This window comes from Schistocerca serialis, chromosome 3 (assembly GCF_023864345.2).
Source record: "Schistocerca serialis cubense isolate TAMUIC-IGC-003099 chromosome 3, iqSchSeri2.2, whole genome shotgun sequence".
In the NCBI taxonomy this organism is placed as follows: Eukaryota; Metazoa; Arthropoda; class Insecta; order Orthoptera; family Acrididae; genus Schistocerca; species Schistocerca serialis.
In genome coordinates this window covers 783,297,171-783,324,390 of record NC_064640.1, presented here as the reverse complement: position 1 = coordinate 783,324,390, position 27,220 = coordinate 783,297,171, and the positions used below count along the sequence as shown (strand labels likewise).

Genomic DNA, 27,220 nt, shown 5'->3' with positions numbered 1-27,220 from the left:
ACTATGAAGTGCGGGACAGAGGTTATGCTACAAAATTATCCTAAAAATGTGCCATCATGTTTTAATACAAATCATAAAAGATAGGTAAGCAAAAACCTGTTTTTATTCAATACAATTAAGACAATATATTAACAGTACTCCTTAATTTTTCAGCTGTATGTGAGACGTGTTTTCATCACCGATGAGTTCAATGATATGATGCCAAATTACTTGAACTTTGTTCAGGGTGTAGTAGACTCTGATGATTTGCCACTTAATGTCTCCAGAGAAACGCTTCAGCAGCATAAACTTATCAAAGTAAGTCTAGAGTACATCAGATACTAGTTACTCCACTTAGATTTGTCCATTGAAATTTATCACTAACTCTTCCTTCCCTGAAGGTAATCAAGAAGAAACTGGTTCGCAAGGCTTTGGATATGTTTAAGAAAATTGAAAAGAAAGATTATGAGAAATTCTGGAAAGAGTACTCCACAAATATTAAACTAGGTGTCATAGAAGATCCTTCCAACCGTACAAGGCTAGCAAAGCTGCTTATGTTCCATTCATCCCATGGACCTGAAATGACCTCTTTGTCTGACTATGTGAGCCGAATGAAGGAGAAGCAAGAACAGATTTTCTACATTGCTGGAGCCAATCGTAAAGAGGTAAACTTGTACTAACCAGCACTAATAGTAAGGGAAAACAGTACCAACCTCATTGTTGCTGAGACTTCAAACCTCAGTACAATTCCTTCTCCTTATGATGTTCTTGTCTTGCCATGTTGTCATAACATGAATTAGTGGGTTACCTTTTCACCACTATCATTGTTGCTGCAACAGCAGAATTCTTCTATTACTAATTATAAGGTACACATTATTTTGCAGGTTGAAGATTCTCCATTTGTTGAACGTTTATTGAAGAAGGGGTATGAGGTTCTGTATTTGACAGAAGCTGTGGATGAATACTGTATATCTGCACTGCCTGAATTTGATGGGAAGAAGTTCCAAAATGTGGCCAAAGAAGGTTTTTCTCTTTCTGGAGATTCAAAATCCAAAGAGAAACTTGAAAATATAAAGAAGCAATATGAGCCTCTCCTAAATTGGCTCAATGATAAAGTACTTAAAGATCAGGTAATTATCTCTATTTAATATTGCAGAGCTCTTCATTTCTAGTACAGTTCACAAGGTTTAGTCTTGAGATAACAACTTGGTTAATTTACAGATCTCGAAGGCTACTATCTCGGAGAGATTGTCTGGATCACCTTGTGCTTTGGTTGCGGGTATGTTTGGATGGACTGGAAATATGGAACGCTTAGCTATTTCTAATGCTCATCAAAAGTCTGATGATCCACAGAGAAGCTACTATCTTAACCAGAAGAAAACTTTGGAAGTCAATCCACGCCATCCTTTGATCAAGGAACTTCTGAGGAGAGTTGAAGAGGATCCTAGTGACCCCACTGCCAAAGATATGGCTTTGATGATGTTCCGTACAGGTAAGAGTAGTTTAAATGCTTATAGGTGCTCTGTTTGTTAGGGTAATTTCCTTTCTTTAATTTTATTGGACTATAAGTAGATTTGACACTGTTGTACATGTTTTTCCTGCTACAGGCTTTGCAAAATCATCTGTAAGTAGTGGTGTACATACAAAATATTGGTGCTATAGAGGCTAATGGAACTGTCTTCTGTCTTCTTCCAAATGAAGATGAATTGTGTTTGGGGGAGGGGGGGGGGGAGAGAAGAAGAGTGAGAGGAATCTGGTGGTGTCATTAAAGATGGATTTAATAGCAATAAAAAGGGCTTGCATTGCTGTAGAATAGGCTATGGTTTGACATAGGAATCTATGGATACAAACTAGTTGCTGATAGTAAGACTGAATGCTGTAAATAGTGTGATCTGTGGGGGGATGATTATCTTCAGAGCAGGTGGGTACTGAAGCTGACATGTAAACTAGCAAAATAAGTGCAGAGCTCTCTAGGTCTGCTTGCCGATTGGATATCTTAGCATGAAAAGTGTGTGGTAAAAATAGAGATTACAACTAGTCTCATACTTAGATGTTATGTGTGGCAGTGTTCCCAGTGCTTGACATGAGGTGTGAATGGAAGGAAAGAGGGTCTATCAGCTGCTGGGTTTACACAGTCAGTGAAAGAGCAGTGGCCAGACATGTTTCAAAGGAATATTGTCATTCTCTTTCATCATTATATCATTACCTCCAAAATCAGAACTCGTTTGGCAGACATAGGAAAATATTTTGATAACAAAGGTCATTATTGTAAGCTGTTAGGTCCCAGCCTAACCACAGTCTAGTGATTTGTTTAATATTTTGAAGATATGTGGCAACAAATAGTATTCATGTAACTTTTGAGAGTGAAACTGTCTTAATCCACCATAACCTAGGCCATGGACTAAGCTACAGATAAGTGTCACCACAACCAGGTGTTTTAGATTGCACATTCATCTTGTAACCGAACTATCACATTCGAAGTTAACAGCATAATTTCAATCACCCATTTGGTTGCCATTTAAAACAAGTCATTTATTACAATATGAAAGCATTTGTTGCTTTAAAGTTCATGTTGTGGACATAAATTGTCCATACCTTCAGAATTTGTGCTACATTGTATCAGTGAAGCTCTCAATACAGTTGTGCCCTAAAATTCTAACTACTATTGATTGACCATGACTGTAATCAACAAAGTTAAAATTGATAACACAAACTAAAAGTCTAAATAATGTAGTTGTACTTTGCAGCAGGGGCATTTTTTCTTAAATATAAGGATGAAAAACTAGTGTGCAGATTAATTGTAATAGGGTTCGTACTGCTCTGCATCCAACAGCAGTAGATGCCTGCAGCTCGTGGTCTAGTGGCTAGCATTGCTGCTTGCGGATCACAGGGTCCCGGGTTAGATTCCCAGCTGGGTCGAGGATTTCTTCTTCCCAGAGACTGGGTGTTTTTGTCCTCTTCATGTCATCATTTCGGTAGTGCTGAGACTGAAAATGGAAAGATTTGGACCTTGTGCAGGCACTGATGACCATGCTGTTGAGTGCCCCACAAACCAGCACCACCACCATTCATCATCATTAATCATTCAACATTAGATAATGTTATACCATAGCATTGTTGTGGCTACATTCTGTGACACATCAGCAGCATGTTAGATGTGTAGTATAAACCACCTGATAACTTGTTAATTATGGCTAAAACTTCTCATTATCACGTGTACAGTTAAAGAAAAACTGAACATTATTGAAGAAGCAGAGAAAACTGAAAACGGTGTAGTGAAAAGAAAGTATGATGCAGGAGAGTTGTTCGCAACTGGTGGAAAACAAAATGCGGCTTAAAGAAGTGAACAGTAGTCACCAGGCTTTCTGTGTGCAGATCTCAAAAGAAGGCTCTGTGATTGTGTAGATGAGAATCAATGAAATTGATGTGTGGTGGCCAGTGAAATATGCTAACTCAAAGCATTAGCTGTAACTGAAGATCTAGGTATGACTGGTTTCAAAACTAGCAGTTGCCTGTAAAGGTTTTTAATTGAAATTTATTAGGATTCCAGGTAGTTAAGAGGAAAACACAGCGAATTTTTATCACTGTGATAAATTTGTGCTACAAACATTCCTATACACCACCCAAATTGGTTACATGGGTCAAATGCCACCCTTTTGATATGCTGCTTGACAATACCATGAATAGGAAAGGGGAATCCAGCATCTGATACAAACTGGTGATATTCAGCAGCAGAGCTGTACAGTGATGTATGTAAATGGTGATGGATGAAAGCTACAACTTTGTGACTTTTAAAAGGGAAACTAGTCAAGAAATATTGGTGAGAGTGAATCTGAAAGGGGTAGAGTACAATAACTTTTTGCAACATCACCATAGTATGCAACTTAATTTATGTAAGATGATGGTCCTGGACAGGTTCCACAGCCATAAGTGTGGTAAAAGTTACAAAAGGGAAAACTGTATTGGTTATTATCCTTGGATGCCGAACATGAAAGATTACCCCTATTAAACAAGGTAAAAATGTCAACTTCAGCAGCAATAGTGTAATCTGTGAATATGACAGCCATGTATTTTTCGAATGACAAAATTGGGGGAAAATACTTGTCTTACACTAGGGTAAGTATAACACTAAGTTTTGAAATTTATTCCAGAATTGTAGTGTCTGTAATTATAGCATTATTTACTTAATTCTAAACTTACTTCTGGGGGCTGTGACATTACTTAATATGTAGTCAGATAGTGGTTTTTTGTGATTGGAGAATGTTCTTGATACAAAAAAGTGGGAGGTATCTGCTGTTCCCAAAAAAGTTGTTTACATATGTACACATCAATGAAACCCTTCAAAAATTTTCTTATTTGTATTGAAAATCTGGGTCTGTATGGAGCAAAATTTTGTTGCAGAACATTAGTCTCTGTGTTTCAGTATTTAATAATTATAGATTACATTCATAAAGCAGGGTAACTGGAAGACTTCATATTTTGGTGTTATTTTCATCTGAATGATACAAAGAACTGTTTTTGTATAGTAAGGAGAGGGGGAGATAGTTTGTTCGTGGTTATGACTGTCTAATAAACACATTTTCTTGCAGCAACCTTGAGATCGGGATACATGTTGAGAGATACAACCGATTTTGCCGAGAGCATTGAAGTCATGATGAGGAAGACACTTGGTGTTCCCGAGTCTGAAGAGGTAAGATTCTTGTGGAACAGTGGCACATTGTACACGATGTTTGTTCTATTAATAATTACTTCAGCATTGTATCTACACACTGCAGTACTGCAGCCAAGCAGTGTGTGTGTGTGTGTGTGTGTGTGTGTGTGTGTGTGTGTGTGTGTGTGTGTGTTCCCAACTGAGCTTGATTTGGTGGAAAATGAATTGAGTTTCCTTGCGTATCAGTTAGTGTTTTGGACAGAGATCTTAAGGCACACACTTTAGAACAGTCTGAAGTCTTTTATATAATATTGCAGTTTTTGTGTAGTGTTGGCTAGGACTACTGTACTATGAGCAAATCTAGAGTTAAGACTTTTCCCATTTACTATAATTCCCCTTCCTTTCAAAAAAATTTGGGCACAGTCACTTCAGGGACTGTTAGAAATAGATTTGGACAAGTCACTCTGCTTTACTCCTCTTCTAATGAAAAACTCTTCAGTGTTTCGTGCTAAGCTGGCAGAAGCGAAGTTTTCATAGATGTTACATAGTACGTTTATATACGTTGTTTCCTCTCCTTGTTTGATCAGTAACCCAACTGCAGTATGGCTGACAGAATCAAAACCCTTTCAAAAATCTAGAAAAGTGTTAAATATTTATTGGCTCAACTAATTGTCACACAGTGTAAAGGTGTATGGTAAATTTTTGTGAAGTAACCACTGTGGAAGCCAGCTTGTTCTGTAGTTAGCAAGCAGTAAAGTGATTGGGCAGTAATTCTTCAAATCATGGGTACTTCCTATTAGTGTAGGGCTATGTTTGCTTTGTTCCATTAGGTTGAGATGCTGGCTTTTAGCATACAAGCACTAAGATTTTTAGCCAGATTTTTGTTTCTTCAGTAATAAGTTCGGGTACTTAATTTGCCAGATCATCATGACTCACTGTTTTGCGAGGAGTTCTGGGACTTCCATCTTAAATTGCTTAAGTCATTCTCATGGTGGTGGTTGTTGTTGTTGTTGTTGTTGTGGTCTTCAGTCCTGAGACTGGTTTGATGCAGCTCTCCATGCTACTCTATCCTGTGCATGCTTTTTCATCTCCCAGTACCTACTGCAACCTACATCTTTCTGAATCTGCTTAGTGTATTCATCTCTTGGTCTCCCTCTACGATTTTTACCCTCCACGCTGCCCTCCAATACTAAATTGGTGATCCCTTGATGCCTCAGAACATGTCCTACCAACCGATCCCTTCTTCTGGTCAAGTTGTGCCACAAACTTCTCTTCTCCCCAATCCTATTCAGTACCTCCTCATTAGTTATGTGATCCACCCATCTAACCTTCAGCATTCTTCTGTAGCACCACATTTCGAAAGCTTCTATTCTCTTCTTGTCCAAAATATTTATCGTCCACGTTTCACTTCCATACATGGCTACACTCCATACGAATACTTTCAGAAATGACTTCCTGACACTTAAATCTATACTGGATGTTAACAAATTTCTCTTCTTCAGAAACTCTTTCCTTGCCATTGCCAGCCTACATTTTATATCCTCTCTACTTCGACCATCATCAGTTATTTTGCTCCCCAAATAGCAAAACTCCTTTACTACTTTAAGTGCCTCATTTCCTAATCTAATTCCCTTAGCATCACCCGACTTAATTCGACTACATTCCATTATCCTTGTTTTGCTTTTGTTGATGTTCATCTTATATCCTCCTTTCAAGACACTGTCCATTCCATTCAATTGCTCTTCCAAGTCCTTTGCTGTCTCTGACAGAATTACAATGTCATCGGCGAACCTCAAAGTTTTTACTTCTTCTCCATGAATTTTAATACCTACTCCGAATTTTTCTTTTGTTTCCTTTACTGCTTGCTCAATATACAGATTGAACAACATCGGGGAGAGGCTACAACCCTGTCTTACTCCCTTCCCAACCACTGCTTCCCTTTCATGTCCCTCGACTTTTATAACTGCCATCTGGTTTCTGTACAAATTGTAAATAGCCTTTCGCTCCCTGTATTTTACCCCTGCCACCTTCAGAATTTGAGAGAGTATTCCAGTCAACATTGTCAAAAGCTTTCTCTAAGTCTACAAATGCTAGAAACGTAGGTTTGCCTTTCCTTAATCTTTCTTCTAAGAAGAGTCGTAAGGTCAGTATTGCCTCACGTGTTCCAGTGTTTCTACGGAATCCAAACTGATCTTCCCCGAGGTTGGCTTCTACTAGTTTTTCCATTCGTCTGTAAAGAATTCGTGTTAGTGTTTTGCAGCTGTGACTTATTAAACTGATAATTCGGTAATTTTCACATCTGTCAACACCTGCTTTCTTTGGGATTGGAATTATTACATTCTTCTTGAAGTCTGAGGGTATTTCGCCTGTTTCATACATCTTGCTCACCATATGGTAGAGTTTTGTCAGGACTGGCTCTCCCAAGGCTGTCGATAGTTCCAATGGAATGTTGTCTACTCCGGGGGCCTTGTTTCGACTCAGGTCTTTCAGTGCTCTGTCAAACTCTTCACACAGTATCATGTCTCCCATTTCATCTTCATCTACATCCTCTTCCATTTCCATAATATTGTCCTCAAGTACATCGCCCTTGTATAGACCCTCTATATACTCCTTCCACCTCTCTGCTTTCCCTTCTTTGCTTAGAACTGGGTTTCCATCTGAGCTCTTGATGTTCATACAAGTGGTTCTCTTATCTCCTAAGGTCTCTCTAATTTTCCTGTAGGCAGTATCTATCTTACCCCTAGTGAGACAGGCCTCTACATCCTTACATTTGTCCTCTAGCCATCCCTGCTTAGCCATTTTGCACTTCCTGTCGATCTCATTTTTGAGACGTTTGTATTCCTTTTTGCCTTCTTCATTTACTGCATTTTTATATTTTCTCCTTTCATCAATTAAATTCAATATTTCTTCTGTTACCCAAGGATTTCTACTAGCCCTCGTCTTTTTACCTACTTGATCCTCTGCTGCCTTCGCTACTTCGTCCCTCAAAGCTACCCATTCTTCTTCTACTGTATTTCTTTCCCCCATTCCTGTCAATTGTTCCCTTATGCTCTCCCTGAAACTCTGTACAACCTCTGGTTTTTTCAGTTTATCCAGGTCCCATCTCCTTAAATTCCCACCTTTTTGCAGTTTCTTCAGTTTTAATCTACAGGTCATAACCAATAGATTGTGGTCAGTCCACATCTGCCCCCGGAAATGTCTTACAATTTAAAACCTAGTTCCTAAATCTCTGTCTTACCATTATATAATCTATCTGATACCTTTTTGTATCTCCAGGGTTCTTTCATTGTATACAACCTTCTTTCATGATTCTTAAACCAAGTGTTAGTTATGATTGTTGTGCTCTGTGCAAAATTCTACAAGGCGGCTTCCTTTTTCATTTCTTAGCCCCAATCCATATTCACCTACTGTTTCCTTCTCTCCCTTTTCCTACACTCGAATTCCAGTCACCCATGACTATTAAATTTTCGTCTCCCTTCACAATCTGAATAATTTCTTTTATTTCATCATACATTTCTTCAATTTCTTCGTCATCTGCAGAGCTAGTTGGCATATAAACTTGTACTACTGTAGTAGGTGTGGGCTTCGTATCTATCTTGGCCACAATAATGTGTTCACTATGCTGTTTGTAGTAGCTTACCCGCATTCCTATTTTCCTATTCATTATTAAATCTACTCCTGCATTACCCCTATTTGATTTTGTGTTTATAACCCTGTAGTCACTTGACCAGAAGTCTTGTTCCTCCTGCCACCGAACTTCACTAATTCCCACTATATCTAACTTTAACCTATCCATTTCCCTTTTTAAATTTCCTAACCTACCTGCCCGATTAAGGGATCTGACATTCCACGCTCCGATCCGTAGAATGCCAGTTTTCTTTCTCCTGATAATGACGTCCTCCTGAGTAGTCCCCGCCCGGAGATCCGAATGGGGGACTATTTTACCTCTGGAATATTTTACCCAGGAGGACGCCATTATCATTTAATCATACAGTGAAGCTGCATGCCCTCGGGAAAAATTACGGCTGTAGTTTCCCCTTGCTTTCAGCCGTTCGCAGTACCAGCACAGCAAGGCCGTTTTGGTTATTGTTACAAGGCCAGATCAGTCAATCATCCAGACTGTTGCCCCTGCAACTACTGAAAAGGCTGCTGCCCCTCTTCAGGAACCACACGTTTGTCTGGCCTCTCAACAGATACCCCTCCATTGTGGTTGCACCTACGGTACGGCTCTCTGTATCTGTGTTCTCATGGTTAATGAGACGTTAAGTGGCCTTTATTGCTGTCAGTTGCCGTTACTTCTTTTATCAATCATAAACTTTCTTAAATTTTCTTTACTTTCCTAGTTCTAATTTTGTTTCTCTTTCTTTCTTTCTTTCTTTCTTTCTTTGTATCTACTTCCTTTCTTATGCATTTCAATCATTAAGTATTGTATCTTGTCCATAGTTGTTACTCTAATCTCATCTGAAGAGCCCTCTGTAATTATTTATCACTTTCATGGTCCAGTCACATTGCGACAATCTGTTGGACATTAGTGTGCAATAACCACTCGGACAGCAGGTGCCAGCACTAGCAGTGGAGGTTATATAGTATGTTGAGGGAACGTGAAAAACAGTGCAGGTGTTGCGTTCAGAGTGATTTACTGGACGCCCAAAAGGGTATGATCATTGGCTTTCAGGCCAAGGATGGAGGCATTTCTGAAATGGCTAAGTTTGTAAACTGTTCATGTGAAACATTGGTTGAAGTATGTCTGTGGCAAGAAAGTGCTATCCGAAACTGGTGCCGATATAACTGTTGCACCACGGGCCATAAGTGACTGTTGAAAGGTGGCTGTGGAGATGAGTAGGGGTGAACAGATGAGCAACTGACTGCCCAGATGAACCAAGGGGTTACCAGTTGTCCCTCTAAAATGGCTGTTCAGTGAAACTTTCATTGTATGGGTCTCTGTAGCAGGTGCCTGGTTCAAAGGCCCATGCTGACAGCTTTTCATTGGTGGTGGAGACTCAGATTTGTATGCCAACACCCCAACTGAACTCCCCTGAGTGACAACAGATGGCCTTTTCGGATGAATTGTGGTTTATGCCCCATCAGACAAATGCTCATTGGCATGTATGGCCTAGTAACAATCGTCGGAAGGATCCAGGCCAGACGAGGGAGGGATATGGTCTCAGGAATGATTTCACGGTATTCCCTGGGTGACACCTCATTCTGGAGGGTTCAGTCAATAAATGCAAGTATGCATCTATCCTTGCGAGACCATGTCCACTCCTACATGCAACTTAGGGAGACATTGTCCTCTCCTGTTTTTCCTTGGCACAATGGCATATACCAGGAGTACAACACTACGTGTCACATAGCTTGCAGAGTAAGAACATTGTTCAAAGAGCACCAGGATGAGTTCACTGTACTCCTCTAGCCACAAAACTCCCCAAATTTAAACCCAGTTGAGAATCTGTGAGTCAGTCTCAATAGGGCTGGTCACACCATGGGTCTTAAATGGGGAAACCTAGCACAATTGACCGTAGTGTTGGAGGTGACATGGCTCCAAATGCCTGTCATTACGTTACAGAACCTTATTGACACTTCCTGCATGTCTCACAGTGGTCCGCAATGCAAAAGGTGGTTATTTGGCCTTTTGACTGTGGTCACCTTAAAGTGACTGGACTGTATAGTAATTTTTTCACTTATATTAGTTCCCTTCCTTGTTGAATGTTTGTCTGCTTCACTCTTGCCATTCTGCTGGCAGTACCAGTATTAAATTGGTTTAAAACTAAAAAATCTCTAATTATTCTATTTGGTTTGCAATAATAATCTTCCAAAACCTTGTGACTTTGACAACTCCATGTCCATTTTATATTTTGATGGTTCTTACAAAAACATGTCCCTTGCAAATTTTCTTCAGCTGACTTAACAAGCCTTGAGCTTCCTCACTTCCGTCATTGATTCTGTGGCTACTAACAGAAGCATAATGTTTTTTGGTACCAACTTTGGCATTTGTCTCAAATTAATAATTTCAGGTGAAAATCACGTCTTTTAACCCCTATGTATTGTGTCTCTTCATAAAATGCTTCTTATTGTCACAATGGCTTGGAGTGAGATTACATAGTTACATTAATTTAAGTTGTATCTTTTATGTTTTTACAAAAGTCTGCTATATTTTTGTTTCTTCTGTTCCTGATACCTTATCAGTTGTTCTTATTTATTAGAAACCACACACTGTTCTTCCCTCTGGCTCTCTTGAATGGTACAGAATAGTTCTTAAGTGTTAAACATTATTCTTCTTTCGTTTACTTCGCTCAGAACGATAATTGATGACTTCATACTTCGGAATTATCAGGTGTCCAGTTGGGTCATGTAGTAATTACTCCACAAACCTCTAGTCTTCAGTGCACATGCTGTTACTGTAGGGTGCGGACATCACTCTATGTGAGTGCTTTTCTTTCCTGGCCTCAGTGCAGGGTTTCACACCAGACTCAGTTATAGGCTGCTATCTTTATTAATTAGACCATATTAGACCCAGATTCCAGTAGCATCTTTAATCAGGCAATCTCATTGTCAAGTATTTTGGTGTTATCAGTAGTATGGCTAGTTTCTTGCTGTGGTCCACCACAGCTGATTGGGTGGCCTTGCATGATTCGATGTGGTATCTATGTTCATGGTACCTCTTCCCTACTGTGTGTGGAGTTTCCCCAATGCATGCTATGCTGCAATGGCAAGAGATGTGGTAGACTCATGGTTTGAGAAGGCCTAATCGTGCTTCACTGAGCCTGTAGGATTTATGTTTCAGGGGGTGCGCAAAATAGACATACAACATCGTCACTCAAAGATCCTTCGTATTTTTGTTAAAATATTGCCAATAAATGGGATGCATGCTAGTGATTTGTGCTCTTCTTTTTCATCTCAATGGTGTCTATACAGCCTGTCTAAATGCATGTCTTACCTCCTTGCTGTTGCACCTATTTCTCCGGAATGTCACCCGTGAAAAAGTGTGCTTAAAACATGGTCTCGCTGTTGACTACTGGAGGCATTCAGATACAGATCAGTGTGTGCACTTGTTTTTTGTGTACATACTGTATGCCAGCTTGCTGTCTGGTTTCCATTTCACTAAGATCCTAAGAAATGGGAGGGTGCTATCCTGTCCTACCTCTGTGGTAAACTGTATGTTGTGGTGCAGTGAATTCAGGTGACTAAATAATTAATTGAAGCTGTCTTGTCCATGTGACTAGACAAATGTCAGCCACTTAATAATAAAGTTTGGTGTAGGGCTTATTCCAGGGTCATATCCTCAAGGAACAAATTTGCCACAATCAGCAACAAGAAGTCCCATGGTGACGCCATCCATCTGTTCGCAATAATTTACATCAAATTAGCAGTATGTTGAAGTGAGCACAAACTCTAGTACATTTGATGTGAAAACTGTTAAGGAACTTAAACCTTGACTTGTTGCACTGCTATGACTACATGGTCTGCCAAAGCTCCACAAAAAAGGTATTCCACTGCACCCCATAGTTAACAATACAATTACAGCAACATACATCTGACTGCCCTCCTGAGTCCATCTGTGGGGGCAAAAGTGAACATCACATCCACATTTACATTAGTTTTGTACAACATCTAAAAGAAATTAAGATTCAGTTGATAGGGATATGTTAATCACTCCATGTATTGTTCCTCTTCATGAGGGTATTACTGAAGGACTGAATGGAACTGAAAAAACAGGAAATTAGAAACCAACCTGATGAGTTTGTCCTTACTTCAATGTACTTCCTGTGTGATGGAAATTAAGAACAGAGTTGCCACGGGATGTCCTGTTGCTGGCTGTAGTGAATTTAGTCATGAAGGATTTTTGAGAAGAGAGCTGTGGAAAAAGCACAACAAAATGGGACTTCTTTATTGCCGGCCGCAGTGGTCTCGCGATTCTAGGTGCGCAGTCTGGAACCGCGCGACTGCTACGGTTGCAGGTTCGAATCCTGCCTCGGGCATGGATGTGTGTGATGTCCTTAGGTTAGTTAGGTTTAAGTAGTTCTAAGTTCTAGGGGACTGATGACCACAGCTGTTAAGTCCCATAGTGCTCAGAGCCATTTGAACCATTTTTGAACTTCTTTATTGTGAAGTGGCTGACACATTTGACATCTGACCACCTGGATGGGACAGCTTAAGTGGATTTCTGTCACCATAATTTGCTGCGCCCAAACAACCAGTTTACCATGGAGGTGGAACAGGATGGTGCCCTTGCGTTCTTTGAAATCCTAATGAAATGGAAACCAGATGGCAAACTTGGCTGCAGTGTGTACAGAAAACCCACACCCCCCTGATCTGTATCTGCATACGTCCAGTAGTCACAACACCCAGTGTGAATATGTTCCATGCACACTTGTTCACAGGGCACAAGCCATCCGATCCATCTGTGACCAGGATGCCCTTCCAGGTAAGGTGAAGCACCTTGAGGCAACATTCTGGAGAAACGATATGATTTGTGTTTAGACAGGCTGTACCCAGACAACAGAAAGATGGGGAAAAAAAAGCACAGATGTCTAGCATGAATCCCATTTGTCGGCAATATTTAGAGAGAAATCTGCAGGATCTTGAAGCGACAGTGTTAAATGTGTGTTTCGTTCACCCTGTAAAACATCAACCGTACTAGATTCACTGAAGAATGATTAGGCCTTTGCAAACCACAAGTCTACCAAATCTCTTACTAGTGCAGCATAGCATACATTGAAGAAATGTGTGGTAAGGGAGGGCCACAACCATAGACAAAACACTGAATCACACCAAATCAGCTGTGGCCGACCATAGTATAAAAATTGGCCATACTATGGACTAAAAAGTCAAAATCGACACTCTTCCTCCTTGGATTGGGTAATTAGAGGCCATTGGATTCAGGGACAAAGTTGGTTTAATTAATAAAGGTAACAGCACAGTTGAGTCAGGCATGGAACCCTCCACTGAGGATAGAAAACGAAAAATGTTCCTGTATAGTGATATTCACACCAGACGGCGATAGTGCGGTCACTGGAGAGTAGTTGGGAACCGGGCACTGCCACCATCCACCTTGGCAGCTGCACAGATGGCAATAGGAGTGGAGTGGCAGATGGAGTAACGGGCGGTGGCATATGGGGTGGAGCAGCAGTCATAGGGGACCATGTGAAGATGGCAAGAAGTCTGTCTGCTGAAATCTTGGAGTAATTACATAATCCAGCTAGAAACATCAGATCGCATAAACCATTTAATTTTCTGCTTTGATAGCCGTATTTCCCTTAGTTCATGTTCACCTGCAAGTGATCAGCAATTATTTGTGAGGCACAGAGGACTGTAATTTCCATTATTGGTCTTTCTGTACAGGCTACATTAAAGCAGTCCCCTCCCAGAGTTATAACTGGGAGACAAATCTAAAATTTATTGCATTAGCATTACTCATCTTGGAAGGCTTGAAGATGTGAAGCATTAACATATTTGCTTGGCAATTTTTTTCCAAGCTGCTCTGCTGGAGTAAAGTTGCTGTCCATGATACATTTGAGGCAGAATGTGTGAGGTTGCTTGAAGTTATAGGGTTCAGACTTCCATGCCATTGAAAATAAGATAATGTGGAAACTGATTTGTCAACCTGATGTAAGCACTATAGTAATACTGTGAAGGATCCACCATTCTTGTAGCCCAATGTACACACAAAAATACTAATTTTAAATTGGAAGAAATGTCTAAGAAGTGCAAATACTGATGGTGGAGGAGGAAAACTATGTACAGGTGAACATTTAATGAACATGTACTCCAGATGTTCAAATGCAGTGTAACCAGAAATACAGAATACATACACCTCTAGAAATCTGCAGGATCTTAATGAAAATATATATATATATACTGCTGAAAAATACCTGTCTTCCTCCCCATGCCTCCACCCCTTAGGCTTTGTTTTGCTAACATAGTTGGTCAATTGTGAAATTTAATAGTGTGTAGTACCCATAAATCAGTTGACACTAGCAGTTTGCAGTTATGTTTGATGATATCTGAGAAACATGTAGAGTTAACTACAGTAAAATATGCATTGCATATATGGTGAAAACATGGTCATTGCAGTGATTTTTGTAATTTGTTTGTGGAACATTTTCCAAACATCCAACCTTCATCTGCACAAGGCATTTACAAATTATATTTAAAATTTGAAAAGACTGGATTGGTACTGAAGGGGTCTTTGTTCAGGTGGGCCAAAGCCTTAAAGTATTAAAGAAGAGATTCTTAATGTTGTTAAGCAGTATTTTGTGCAATCACAAACTAAATTCCAAGGGAAGTGTCAAAGGAGTAGAGAATAGTAAGAACAAGCATGTGGGTGACAGACAGGAAATTGAGTCCATAATAGGCCTAGTTTACTTGAAGACCTAAATGCAGATCATATGTAGGGGAGTAAGAAATTCATAAATTGGACACAATATGACAAGAAACTGATTAAGTTTTACAAAAGCATTCTTTGGAGTGATGAATGAACACACAGCTTTGTCTAAAAGGATTTTAAGAAGCCTCATGCAATGGATATGAGTTACTCTCCTGGTGAGAGTGTATGGGCAGGGATTTTCAGTGGTGGGCTAATTGGGCCATATTATATAAACAGTGCTGTCAGTTCTGAAATTGTTTCAAAAGTGTATGTAGAACTGGAAAATTGTTGATCTGCAGCTGGTTAAAGAAAAATTAATATGGCTACCAGAGTTAATGTGAGAATTTCTAAATGAATACTTTGGATTGGCAGATGGGGTATTGTTGAATTGCCACCACAATCTCCAGATACCACACCCACAGGTTTTTCAGTCTGAGGTGTACTAAAAGAAATGAGGTTCACTCCGTCAAGATGTTTGATGTTGAACATTTGAAGGAGCAAAGTGAATTAGAATTTGGACACCTGCAATCTCTGAAGATGTGACAAAGCTTGTAAATCCCTCATGTCCTCTCCAAATCAAAAGTGTACCCCCCCTCCTCCCGCCTCGTCCCCCTACACACACACACACACACACACACACACACACACACACAGAGGTAGAGAGATGTACATCAATAAAAAATTGATTTTAAAGTGAAGATGCATATGTTTTTTATTGCAGATCGAAGAGGAGGATGAAGTAGAGGAAGGAGATGATGAACCAAAGAAGTCAGATGACAGTGAACAAGAAGTTGAAGACAAGGATGGTGAAAGTGAAGATCATGACGAGTTGTAAATTTATAGTGGAGGGGCGGTGAAGACTGTGTTGTGTGGGGATGAAATTTGACATTTGTGTAATATTATCTGTCTGGTAAAATGCAAATTGGGCAGATGTGTTAAAGTATTTGTCTTTCTAGGAAAAGACAGGGGTGTGTGTGTGTGTGTGTGTGTGTGTGTGTGTGTGTGTGTGTGTGTGTGTGTGTGGTTTTTATGTTGTAGGTGCCAGTCCGTACAAGACTTAATTATTTATACTTTATTATACATTCTGTTTAATAAAATATGTTAATAGGAATGTGTGATTTATATATTCTTCTTTTCTCACCTCTGAAGTAAATAATTAAGTTTTGAAACTTGACAACATCATTTGTATAAAAACACGACAGATGATACTGTGAAGGTAGTCATACAGCTTCAGGCAAATGGTAGAACTAAGGAAATACAATGAGAAACATCTGTTTTTAGTATTTAGTATTTTAGGGAATTATGAGGGCATTAAAAATACAGCATGTGAAGGTGTGCAAATACTATGTATACTATATTTGTAATCTAAAAGATGTGGCTGTAGATTGATTATCCTCCAAACTTACTAAATAATACACTATTTCAACACAATTCGAAATTAGGAGAAAGTAGTGTTGAAATGAAATGGTGGGTCATTTGTTAAACTTTACCAAATATCACCATATTTTCACCTAAATATTGACATGATTGTCAGGTTTCTAGTCACACATGTAGAATAGTTAACACTGAGTGTCTGTTGCTTTATAAAGGCTGTTTGTTGTTAAGATGTGCCTTTTCAAATGGAAACAAAGGTTTGACAAATGCATCAAATATTTTTAACCATACCATACCACATATACACATTCGTTGCAATTAAACTTTGGCGACTTGAGCCTACGTAGATGGAAAACTATTCATCCATCGTGCTGTGTGAAGTCTGTAACCAGCTAATGCACCATCTCCTCTGACAATAATTGTTGACCCTCAATGCCTTTAACGGACCGAAGAGGGATAATATCATGGGGAGTGATGAGAACATTCTCTGATGGATGTCTACTGGTGTTTGTCCTTGGCAGCCAAGAAAAGAGTAACAGCATATTGGTCCTGTTTGGACGTTTTTGGTAATGTCTCTATGGTTCAAATTTCTGCATTTACCACACACTAGTCGGAAATACATGAATGCCACATTAATCCTTTGCTTACGTGTTGGTGCTATGTCGCATATGCACTGCATCAATGCCCTCAAATGGAAACTTTCTGATAGCTCCTTATAAGTATTGGTTTGAAAAGTATTCATGAAGACAGTTAACAGTAACCTACCACCACAGCCAGGGAACTGGATGTTAGCTCAACAGACCTACATAGCAAGACAGAAAACTGATAAGACTGACTAATTTAAAAGTTAGAATTCAAATGCTACTCAATAATAAATTAATATAAAATATATATAAGCACCATTTAATTTTTAAATTGATTTAATTTTAACTCCACTTCACTTTAAAACAAAAGGCTAATCATTACATTAATTTGTGTATTGCAGCAATGTGTAGTGCCAGTAAGACTGTAGTTTGTGTTCTGTCACCAATAGTTTCCAGGCATGGCCACACATTTTAGTAAAGACAAGTCAGTGCACTTGTGTGTACCAGGGGTAACATGTTTCAGCAAATCATTGAGAAAGAGCATGAAAGTCTAGTTGCCCTGCCAAATTGTACTTGGTTCACAAGGTCAACAAATCTGAGACATTGTCTAATGCATAGTTGATCTGTGACAATTTTTAAACAAACCAGTGTGTTGAATGACCTTCCTGCTTCAGCTAGTCACTAGGAGTGTGCAGAATACACATGTAGCTATTTGTACACTCAAAAATAAGCTTGAAATTTTAAGCTCTTGCATCTTACTCAAGAAGTATGTTTCTGAACTAATACATTCAAAATTTGAAGTATGAATATTATTTTTTTCTTCTACATCTGGTGTGATATCATCGGGGGTATTCATTGATAAGTCATCTGCATGCCTCAGCAACCTAATCGTCAGCCTGTATTTCCACAAAAACCTAAATGATTCAACTAAAGTCTTCAATCTTTCATACAGTTTTCAAGTTACACTCCAGATTATCAATTAAATATTCACCTTGAATACCTCTTCTGAATTCACATCTGTCACTTTATTCCTTGTTTCATCATGAAATGATTCTTTTTTTTTTTTTTTTTTTAGTGTGCAGCTCTGTAAAATCAGGGTTGAAATTAATTGCCCTGGCAACAACTTTAGGGGTAGGAGAATGGTGTCCCAGTTTTCACAAAGATATTTTCTCCTTTAATAAGCTCTGTGTCCTACGTCACCATTGGTGGTAATATTTCAAGCTTGTAGTAATTTGATTTTGCTGTCAGTTGGTACCAACTGAAGCCAGATTGACGCTATGAATAAATGTGTGAAAGATCTCTCATAATCCAAACCACATAGTACTGCAGAATGTGTTCTAGGTGATAAATTTAACTTACTGAGAGTTTAAATGACAATGACAATCTTATCTAGCTGAGCAGCAACAGGGCTTACAGCTTCAACCTGACCTCTCCAACTGTTAGCTGACATGGAATATAAGGAACTTCCAACAATGCTTCAGAATTTCCCATTGTTGTAGGCTGCAACTGAGAATCTGGCATTCACTGACAGAAATTGGTGTTTCTCTAGTATTGATCGTATTAAACGTGGAATAGCCACTCCTGTTTTCTGACTGCAGCCCACAAATTCGAATAAGCATTCATTTATTTCATATTTATAAATTTCCACATTGAAATAAATATAACATGATTTGTAGCAGGAGTTGCATGAGCAGTTCTGTAACAGAATAATTTTTCATAACATGTAAGCTTTCACGGCTGGTGTCTTCATTAATTAAAACTTCCGGGCTGAATTGCCGTGGTCCATATATAAAATTTCTCCTTCCTTACATTTCGTTACCTACTGCGGGCAACATCTTCCGAGGTGAGTCAGCAACTGGCTGCTAGGCACTGGATGTCCCACTTACATAGAGCGCTTGGTTGGCGCCACTACTCATCACGTGCTTTTGACTTTAAAACTCTCTCTGGCTAGTGCCCCCTCTCTAGATTACAGGTAATTGTCACTTCGTAGGTGCAAAGTCGACCGCCGTACATTGTCTAGTTTTAATCCTTCTTTTTTATTAAAATTATTTTCGTGCTTGTAGATCTCTATAGCTTCTCTATACATGCGGGTATAATAATGAGAGGTCTTAGCTATTACGTTTGTCTCACTAAATTTTATTTCGTGATCACCGTCTTTGAAAACGTGTTCCACTACAGCTGATTTATCAATTTGTCCCAATCTACAGTTGCTTTTGTGTTCCGTTAGGGGGGGTATTAACACTCCTTTTACTTGTTCCAATACAAATCATGCCACAGCTACACGGAATTTTATACACACCTGGGGTAGCTGAGGGGGTGTCGTGCTTCTTTCACCGATCTTAAACTTTCAGTAATTTTCTTGGTAGGTCGAAAGATTCTCCACTTGAAACTTGGCCAAAACTTCTCAATACGGTCCATGATGTTACGAATAAATGGAAGAAAAACTTTTCCAGCCGACGATTGTTGTTGTTGTCGTGTATTTTCGGACACTTTTCTTCTAGGGTGGAGTGCTCAATCTATCTCGTTGTCAGTGTACCCATTTCTCTTGAAAGCCGTTCACAAATGGCTTAATTCATCTTGCAAATAAATTGGCTCACAGATATTATTAGCCCTGTCCACTAAAGTTTTTATGACTCCTCTCTTCTGCCTAGGATCATGATTCGAATCCGTACGTAGGTAACGATCTCTCTCTCTCTCTCTCTCTCTCTCTCTCTCTCTCTCTCTCTGTGTGTGTGTGTGTGTGTGTGTGTGTGTGTGTGTGTGTGTGTGTGTGTGTGTGTGTTGTGCCCTAAAGGCCCATCTGCCCGTTTAATAACCAATACATCCAAAAAATGTTGTCCACTGCTCTTTCTCCATGGTGAATTGTATCTTTGGATTGAAACTGTTTATGTGCACCAAAAAATCACTCTGTTCCTCTTCAGCATGATTCCATATCACAAAGGTGTCATCCACATATTGATACCATTTAAAAGGGTTTTTATTGGCAGACTGCAGCACTTGTTTGAAAAATTCCATAAATAGATTAGCAATAGCTTGGCTCAGAGGGGTACCTATGGCCACCCCATCAATTTGTTCATAAAACTTGTTACATTGAAAATAAGTCAAGGATAGACAATGTCGATGCAAAGCTATTACATCAGTAGGAAACATATCGGCTATAAGAAAGAGCTTCAACAGGGATCATGGTGAACACAGATACATCGAAACTGACAAGGATGTCACTTGGACTGTGATCTCCCTTTGTATTTCGATAAAATGCATGGAATTTTTAATATGAGTGTCAGTTTTACCTATATACGGTTGCAACAAAGAAGAAAGATATCTTGCCAGCTCTTGAGTAGGAGTCCCAATGGCACTTACTATCGGTCTCAATGGGACATTGGGCTTGTCTTAGGTAACCCATACAGTCTAGGAGGGTAAGCTTCCATTTTGCAAAGGTATTTTTTATCTTCTGTAGTAATGGAAGAGCTTTTTATTAATTGCTGGATAGCACTTACCACTTTCGTTGTAGGGTCCTTTTCAGTTTCTTATAGGTAGTGGGAGCCAAGAGGTTACTGATCTTCCTATGATAATCCTCACTCAACACGACAGTAGCATTACCCTTATCAGCAGTAAGTACAATAATATTCCTGCCCGCATTAATCTCCCATAACACCTTCCTTTCTCCTAGGGATAAATTACTGCTGGGTGGCTTGGCTTTACGTAATATCCTGGCGGTTTCCATCCTGATTTCATCGGCCGAATGCAGTGATAAGACGAATCCCTGCTTCTATATTGGCAACAATATCTTCCGTGGGAGTCTGTGATGGAGTCATAGCAAAATTTCCTCCTTTCGAGAGAACAGAGACTTCCTCCTTCTATAGTTCTTTCCCAGACAAGTAGATAACTGTATGGAAATTCTCTGTAATCAATGTTTCCTGTTTTTGTAAATGCTCAAACTACTTCTTCTGCCTATTAGAAGGCACTTCTGCACTAAGTTCCATAGATCTAAAGGTTAATCTATCCACCTTATTCCAATCGCCCAACTGCATAGTATTGGCAAAAATGGTTCAAATGGCTCTGAGCACTATGGGACTTAACATCTTAGGTCATCAGTCCCCTAGAACTTAGAACTACTTAAACCTAACTAACCTAAGGACATCACACACATCCATGCCCGAGGCAGGATTCGAACCTGTGGCCGTAGCAGTCCTGCGGTTCTGGACTGCAGCGCCTAGAACCGTACGGCCACTGCGGCCGGCCTAGTATTGCCAATACATAAATGAAGATTTAACAGTTGACTACTAGTTACCGCAAGTCCTCGACGTGTTTGATGGATCTGCTCCCACAGCATCGCGAATTCCATGCGTAAATAAATACGGTTCGCTTGTACTGAATGGAACATTCTTCTTGCTTTCAAAAACTTCGGAAATGTCCCAGTGTCACGCCAACATAACAAGAGTGAGTGAACAAAGTTGTTGAGCTTTTTTCTTACGTAGTCTCTCCAGTCGTCGTATCACAATTGACATATCCCCCCTGTAGAGGCGTCTAATTATAACATGTAAGCTTTCACGGCTGGCGTCTTCATTAATTAAAACTTCCCGGCTGAGTTGCCGTGGTCCATATATAAAACTATTTCTCGTTCCTGACATTTCGTTGCCTACTGCGGGCAACATCTTCAGAGGTGAGTCGGCGACTGGCTGCTAGGCACTGGAGGTCCCGCTTATATAGAGCGCTTAGATGACACCACTAATCATCACGTGCTTTTTTTTAAATTGCAAGATCCCACTTCTGACATGATGGGCCCAACTACAAACAAATTCATTCTGAGTGTTAATTGATGTATAATGCACTTGTAAACACTTTCCAGCTTATTGTCCAACTGCGATCCTGCAAATGTGTTTTGCAAGAACTAGACCATAGTGACTAGAGTTCTAATACACCGAGCAAATTTCCAGTATTTGGATCTCCAGTTTTCAGAGATGAACCTGTGAGAGCTAAGCCTCTTTGACTAAGAAATGTCACTTCAAGTAACGCGAGTTCTTATGTAAGCTGGCTGTTCTACGGAAGCAAAATATTATTTCCTCTTTACTTCTGAGCAGCAGCGTGATAAATATACACTGATTGGCCGGAACATTATGACCACATACCTAATAGCCAGTATGTCCAACTTTGGCATGGATAACAGTGGTGACTTGTCATGGCATGGAAGTAATGAGGCCTTGTTAGGTCGCTCGAGGGAGTTAGCACCACATCTGCTCACCCAAGTCACCTAAAATTCCTGTAAATTCCAGGGAGGGGGGCCACAAGCTCTGATGCCACATTCAATTGCGTCCCAGACGTGGTCGATTGGGTCCAGATCTGGCGAGTGGAAGAATAAGCAAATCAAGTGGAACTTTCTGCTATGTTCCTCAAACTGCTCAATCACATTTCTGGCCTTGTCACCTGGTGCATTATGTTGTTGAAAAAGTGTCACTGCTGTCGGGAAACATTATTGTCAAGAAGGGGTGTATCTGGTCTGCGAACAGTGTGCGATACTCCTTAGTCATCATGGTGCCTTGAACAAGCTTCACTAGATACATGAATGCCCACACAAATGTTCCTCAGAGCATAATGGAGCCACTTCTAGTTTGTCTCCATCAAAGAGTACAGGAGTCAAGGAACTGTTCCTTGTAAGACGACGGATTTGCGCCCTCCCATCGGCGTGATGAGGAAGGTATTAGGATTCGTCAGGAGATTCAACGCTTTGCCTCTGCGCCAATGTCCAATGCCAGTAGTCCTGAGTGCATTTCAGTCATAGTTGCTGATGTCGTATTAACATTGGCACATGCTTGGGTCACTGGTTGTGGAGGCCGATCTTTAGAAGTGTTTGGTGCACTGTGTATTCACACACACTTGTACTTTGCCCAGTATTAAAGTCGGATGTTAGTTCCGCCATAGTTCACTACCTGTCCTGTTTTACTAGTCTGCCCCGCCTACACTGTCAGACATCTGTAATGAGAGGTGGCCGCCGAGCCCCAATGATGTCTGGACATGGTTTTGCCACATGTTGAAGACACCACAGCACACCTTGAACACCCGACATGTCGTGCAGCCAAGTGGTCTGAGGCGTCTTGTCACAGTCCGCACAGCTCCTGCAATTGGAGGTTCGAGTCGTGCTTTGGCCATGGGCGTGTGTGTTATCCTGTCAAAGTTAGATTGAGTAGAGTGTAAGCCTAGCGACCAATGACGTCAGCAGGTTGGTCCCATAGGAGCTGACCCAAATTTTTTTAAAAATTTCCATGTCGTGCAGTTTCTGAAATGCTTGTGTAGAGCCTCCAGAGCATCACAATCTGCCCCCAGTCACACAGATTGTGCACTGTCCACATTCTACATTTTGCTCGATGAAAGATCCTTACCCAAAGACTGGAGAGTTGCGCAGGTCACACCATCATTCAAGAAAGGTGGTAGGAGTAATCCACTAAATTACAATCCCATATCGTTAACATCGATATGCAGCAGGATTTTAGAACGTATATTGTGTTTGAACATTATGAATTACCTTGAAGAAAATGGTCTATTGACACACAGTCAACATGGGTTTATAAAACATCGTTCCTGTGAAACACAACTAGCTCTTTATTCACATGAATTGTTGAGTGCCATTGACAAGGGATTTCAGATCGATTCCATATTTCTGGAGTTGTGGAAGGCTTTTGACACTGTACCACACAAGGGGCTTGTAGTGAAATTGCGTGCTTATGGAATATTGTCTGTTATGTGACTGGATTTGTGATGTCCTGTAAGAGGTCAGTTTGTAGTAATTGACAGAAGTGATGTCTGGCGTTCCCCAAGGTAGTGTTATAGGCCCTTTGCTGTTTCTTATCTCTCTAAACGATTTGTGAGACAATTTGAGCAGCAGTCTTCTGTTGTTTGCAGATGACGTTTCATTTATCGAATAGTAAAGTCATCAGAAGATCAAAAACTAATTCCACAAAATATTTAGAAAATAATATCTGAATGGTCTGAAAAGTGGCAGTTGACCTTAAATAACGAAAAGTTTGAGGTCATTCACATGAGTGCGAAAATGAACTCGTTGAACTTTGGTTACACGATAAACAAGTCTAATCTAAAAGCCGTAAATTCAGCTAAATACCTACAGTTACGAACAACTTAAATTGGAAGGAACACACAGAAAATGTTGGGGAAGGCTAACCAAAGACTGCGTTTTATTGGCAGGACACTTAGTAGATGTAACAGACCTACTGAGGAGACTGCCTACACTACGCTTTTAGAATACTGCTGCGTGGTGTGGGATCCTTACCAGATAGGACTGACGGAGTACACCGAAAAAGTTCAAAGAAAGACAGCATGTTTTGTATTATCGCGAAATATGGGAGAGAGTGTCACAGAAATGATGCAGGATTTGTACTGGAAATCATTAAAAGAAAGGAGTTTTTCGTTGCGATGGAATCTTCTCACGAAATTCCAATCACCAACTCGGAGCTCGTACGGAAAGAAATAGGTGTTCATTCTTTCCGCGCTTTACAAGATATTGGAATAATAGAGAATTGTGAAGGTGGTTTGATGAACCCTCTGCCAGGCACTTAAATGTGATTTGCAGAGTATCCATGTAGATGTAGATGGTCAACACAGATACTACGTGCACCATGCATGTGTCTGACTAGCAGTCATTCCTCACCAGGTTATGCTGTTATTGCCCGGACAGGTTTATATTGATAGTAGGTTGGTGGTCATAATGTTCTGGCTGATCAACGCAAATCTTTCATATTTTTAATTTCTTCACTTTTATGATTCTTTCAGGACAACTGCCCGCATCTCGTGGTCGTGCAGTAGCGTTCTCGCTTCCCACGCCCGGGTTCGATTCCCGGCGGGGTCAGGGATTTTCTCTGCCTCGTGATGGCTGGGTGTTGTGTGCTGTCCTTAGGTTAGTTAGGTTTAAGTAGTTCTAAGTTCTAGGGGACTTATGACCACAGCAGTTGAGTCCCATAGTGCTCAGAGCCATTTGAACCTTTCAGGACAACTGTCAGAAACAGATATATTTTATTTTGTGTTTACTCCTGAGTGCAAAATTTTTGTCTTTTTCACGTAAAATCACCTAGTGATGGAATCGTCTGTGCCGTATTTTCGAATGTTGTTGGCACACTTACCAACTTATAACATTTCACAGCTATCTCCATGTACATTTCTCAAAAAAATGTTTTTGTAGGATTTCCAGCACTATATAAAGTATATTTTCAACTCTATGACTAGATGGTTCCAGGCATGTCTAAAGAAAATAAAGATTAAATACGAAATATAGTTGCATGCAGCTGGTATGTAAGAATCATACATGTAAAGAACTGAAGTGGAAAGCAAGAGCTACATTGCATATGCTGATGCTTGGGTAATGTTCTTTCATTATACGCTACAAAAATTTATTTTATATCTTTCTTGATACGTGTATATTGTTTCATTGTCAAAGTAGCAGTGTGTGGTGTACCGGGTGGGACTTCAAGGGAGCACGTGCCACTCAAGGAAGAAGATTTTAGACAGTGTGAGTTGGCCAGCAGTTGGCATGAGGATGTAGACGAGAGATGTGAATCCTGTAGACAGTGCTTTGGTCAGAATCACGTGCTGTGTACATGTCCGTCCAGAGCTTTTTTTTCTGGAAAGTTGCTTAGTAATTATTCCATGCTTTGAGTAATACTATTTCATTTCCTTATGTGTGAACTGGTGCTCATGGGTTGATTTGCTTGTCTGTCAATTACCTTACTTGGCGTATGCTTTCCGAACATTGGGACCTTGTTCTTATTCATGTGGACTAATGAACTTGCTTTATTTCATTACAGGGTGACAATTATTGAACTATATGAAAAAAGTAAACAAGTTACAAACTATGACGTGCACATACTTTATTCAACATGTAAACGTCACTACAGATACTCGGAATTAGGTTATGACATGTTCGATTTGCCAGCCATTATTGGCGATGACGTGACACAGATGTATAGAGAAATTCTGCATGACCCGCTAAAGTGTCAGAACACCGATGCTGTTGATGAGCTCCTGAATGGCTGTTTTCAGCACAGCAATGGTTTTAGGGTTATTGCCGTACATATTTTCTTTAATATTACCTCACAAAAAGGAGTCTCACATGTTTAGATCCGGCAAATGTCATGGTCAATACAGGCGCATGCCAGTGGCCTCTGGGTACCCCAGAGCCAAAACACAATCCCCAAAGTGCTCCTCCAAGACATCACTCTCCCACTTCAATGGGGTCAAGCTCCATCTTGCATGAACCACATCTTGTCGAAATCAGGATCACTTTGGATGACGGGGATGAAATCGTCTTCCAAAACCTTTGCGTACTGTTTGGTAGGCACAGTGCTATCAAGGAGTATTGCATTGATTATTCTGTGACTAGACATTGCACGTCACAGTCACCCATTGAGGGTGAAGAGACTTCTCAGTCATGAAATGCGAATTCTCAGTCCCCCAAATATGCCAACCCATCCAAATGAAAGTGGGCTTTTTCACTAAACCAAACCATATTGATATCAAAGTCCTGTTTGTGAATTCAGTGGACAAAACTGCTGTTTTGGCCCTTGGGCTTAATGGCTGATGGATTTGAATGTTGTGTGGGAAGAGATGCAGGTCTTAAACAATAATTTGTCGCAGTGTCTCCCATTTGATTCCCATCTGTTTTGCAGCTCGTCTAATCAGTTTTATGGTGCTGGTTTGAAACACAGCACAGCACAGGCCTTCTTGATACTTTGTCATTTTCACCCTTTATGGATGACCGACATCGCCATCACTGTCATCACTAACACTACCCAGTCTCTCAAACTTGCGAATTAGTCTTGATTGTTAGCACACTTGGACCAGTTGTCTTCAGCTTGAACTCAGTCACAAACTTCCTTCGAGCTACAGTTGGGCTGTTATTGCTCACATAATAGTCCTTCACAAGCACTATATGCTCAAGCATGCTGTACCGTAACATTTTCATGTGCAAATGGCCAACAAGGAGGTGCATATGCATGTGTGTACAAATTCGCATCATGCCATGCAGCCAACCGTGCGGGTTGAATGCCCTAACACAAATCGTTGAGAAGTTATTACAATTTTATTTCATACAGTTCAATAATTGTCACCCTGCACATAAACCTGTGGGTCTAGGTGTTGTGCAAGATCAGACTCGGATGTTAGTTTGGTGGTGTTCTACCTGGTGTATTATATTCCTGTGGAACACGCAATCACGCTGCTCATTGCTCTACTGATGGCAGTGTGTTTATCTAGTGGCCGTTG

General features: G+C 40.2%; 1 protein-coding gene across 1 annotated transcript in view; it reads left to right on the top strand.

Annotated features, from left to right (window-relative positions):
- LOC126470628 (endoplasmin) overlaps nt 1-16,107 on the top strand; it is a 31,513-nt gene extending 15,406 nt beyond the window's left edge. Inside the window, exons 10-15 of the mRNA XM_050098595.1 lie at nt 154-297; nt 381-644; nt 864-1,109; nt 1,201-1,471; nt 4,569-4,669; nt 15,718-16,107. Coding sequence (XP_049954552.1) covers nt 154-297; nt 381-644; nt 864-1,109; nt 1,201-1,471; nt 4,569-4,669; nt 15,718-15,831 — 1,140 coding nt within the window. The 3' untranslated portion in view covers nt 15,832-16,107. The remainder of the gene's footprint in view (nt 1-153; nt 298-380; nt 645-863; nt 1,110-1,200; nt 1,472-4,568; nt 4,670-15,717) is intronic.
- Nucleotides 16,108-27,220: the final 11,113 nt, after the last annotated feature.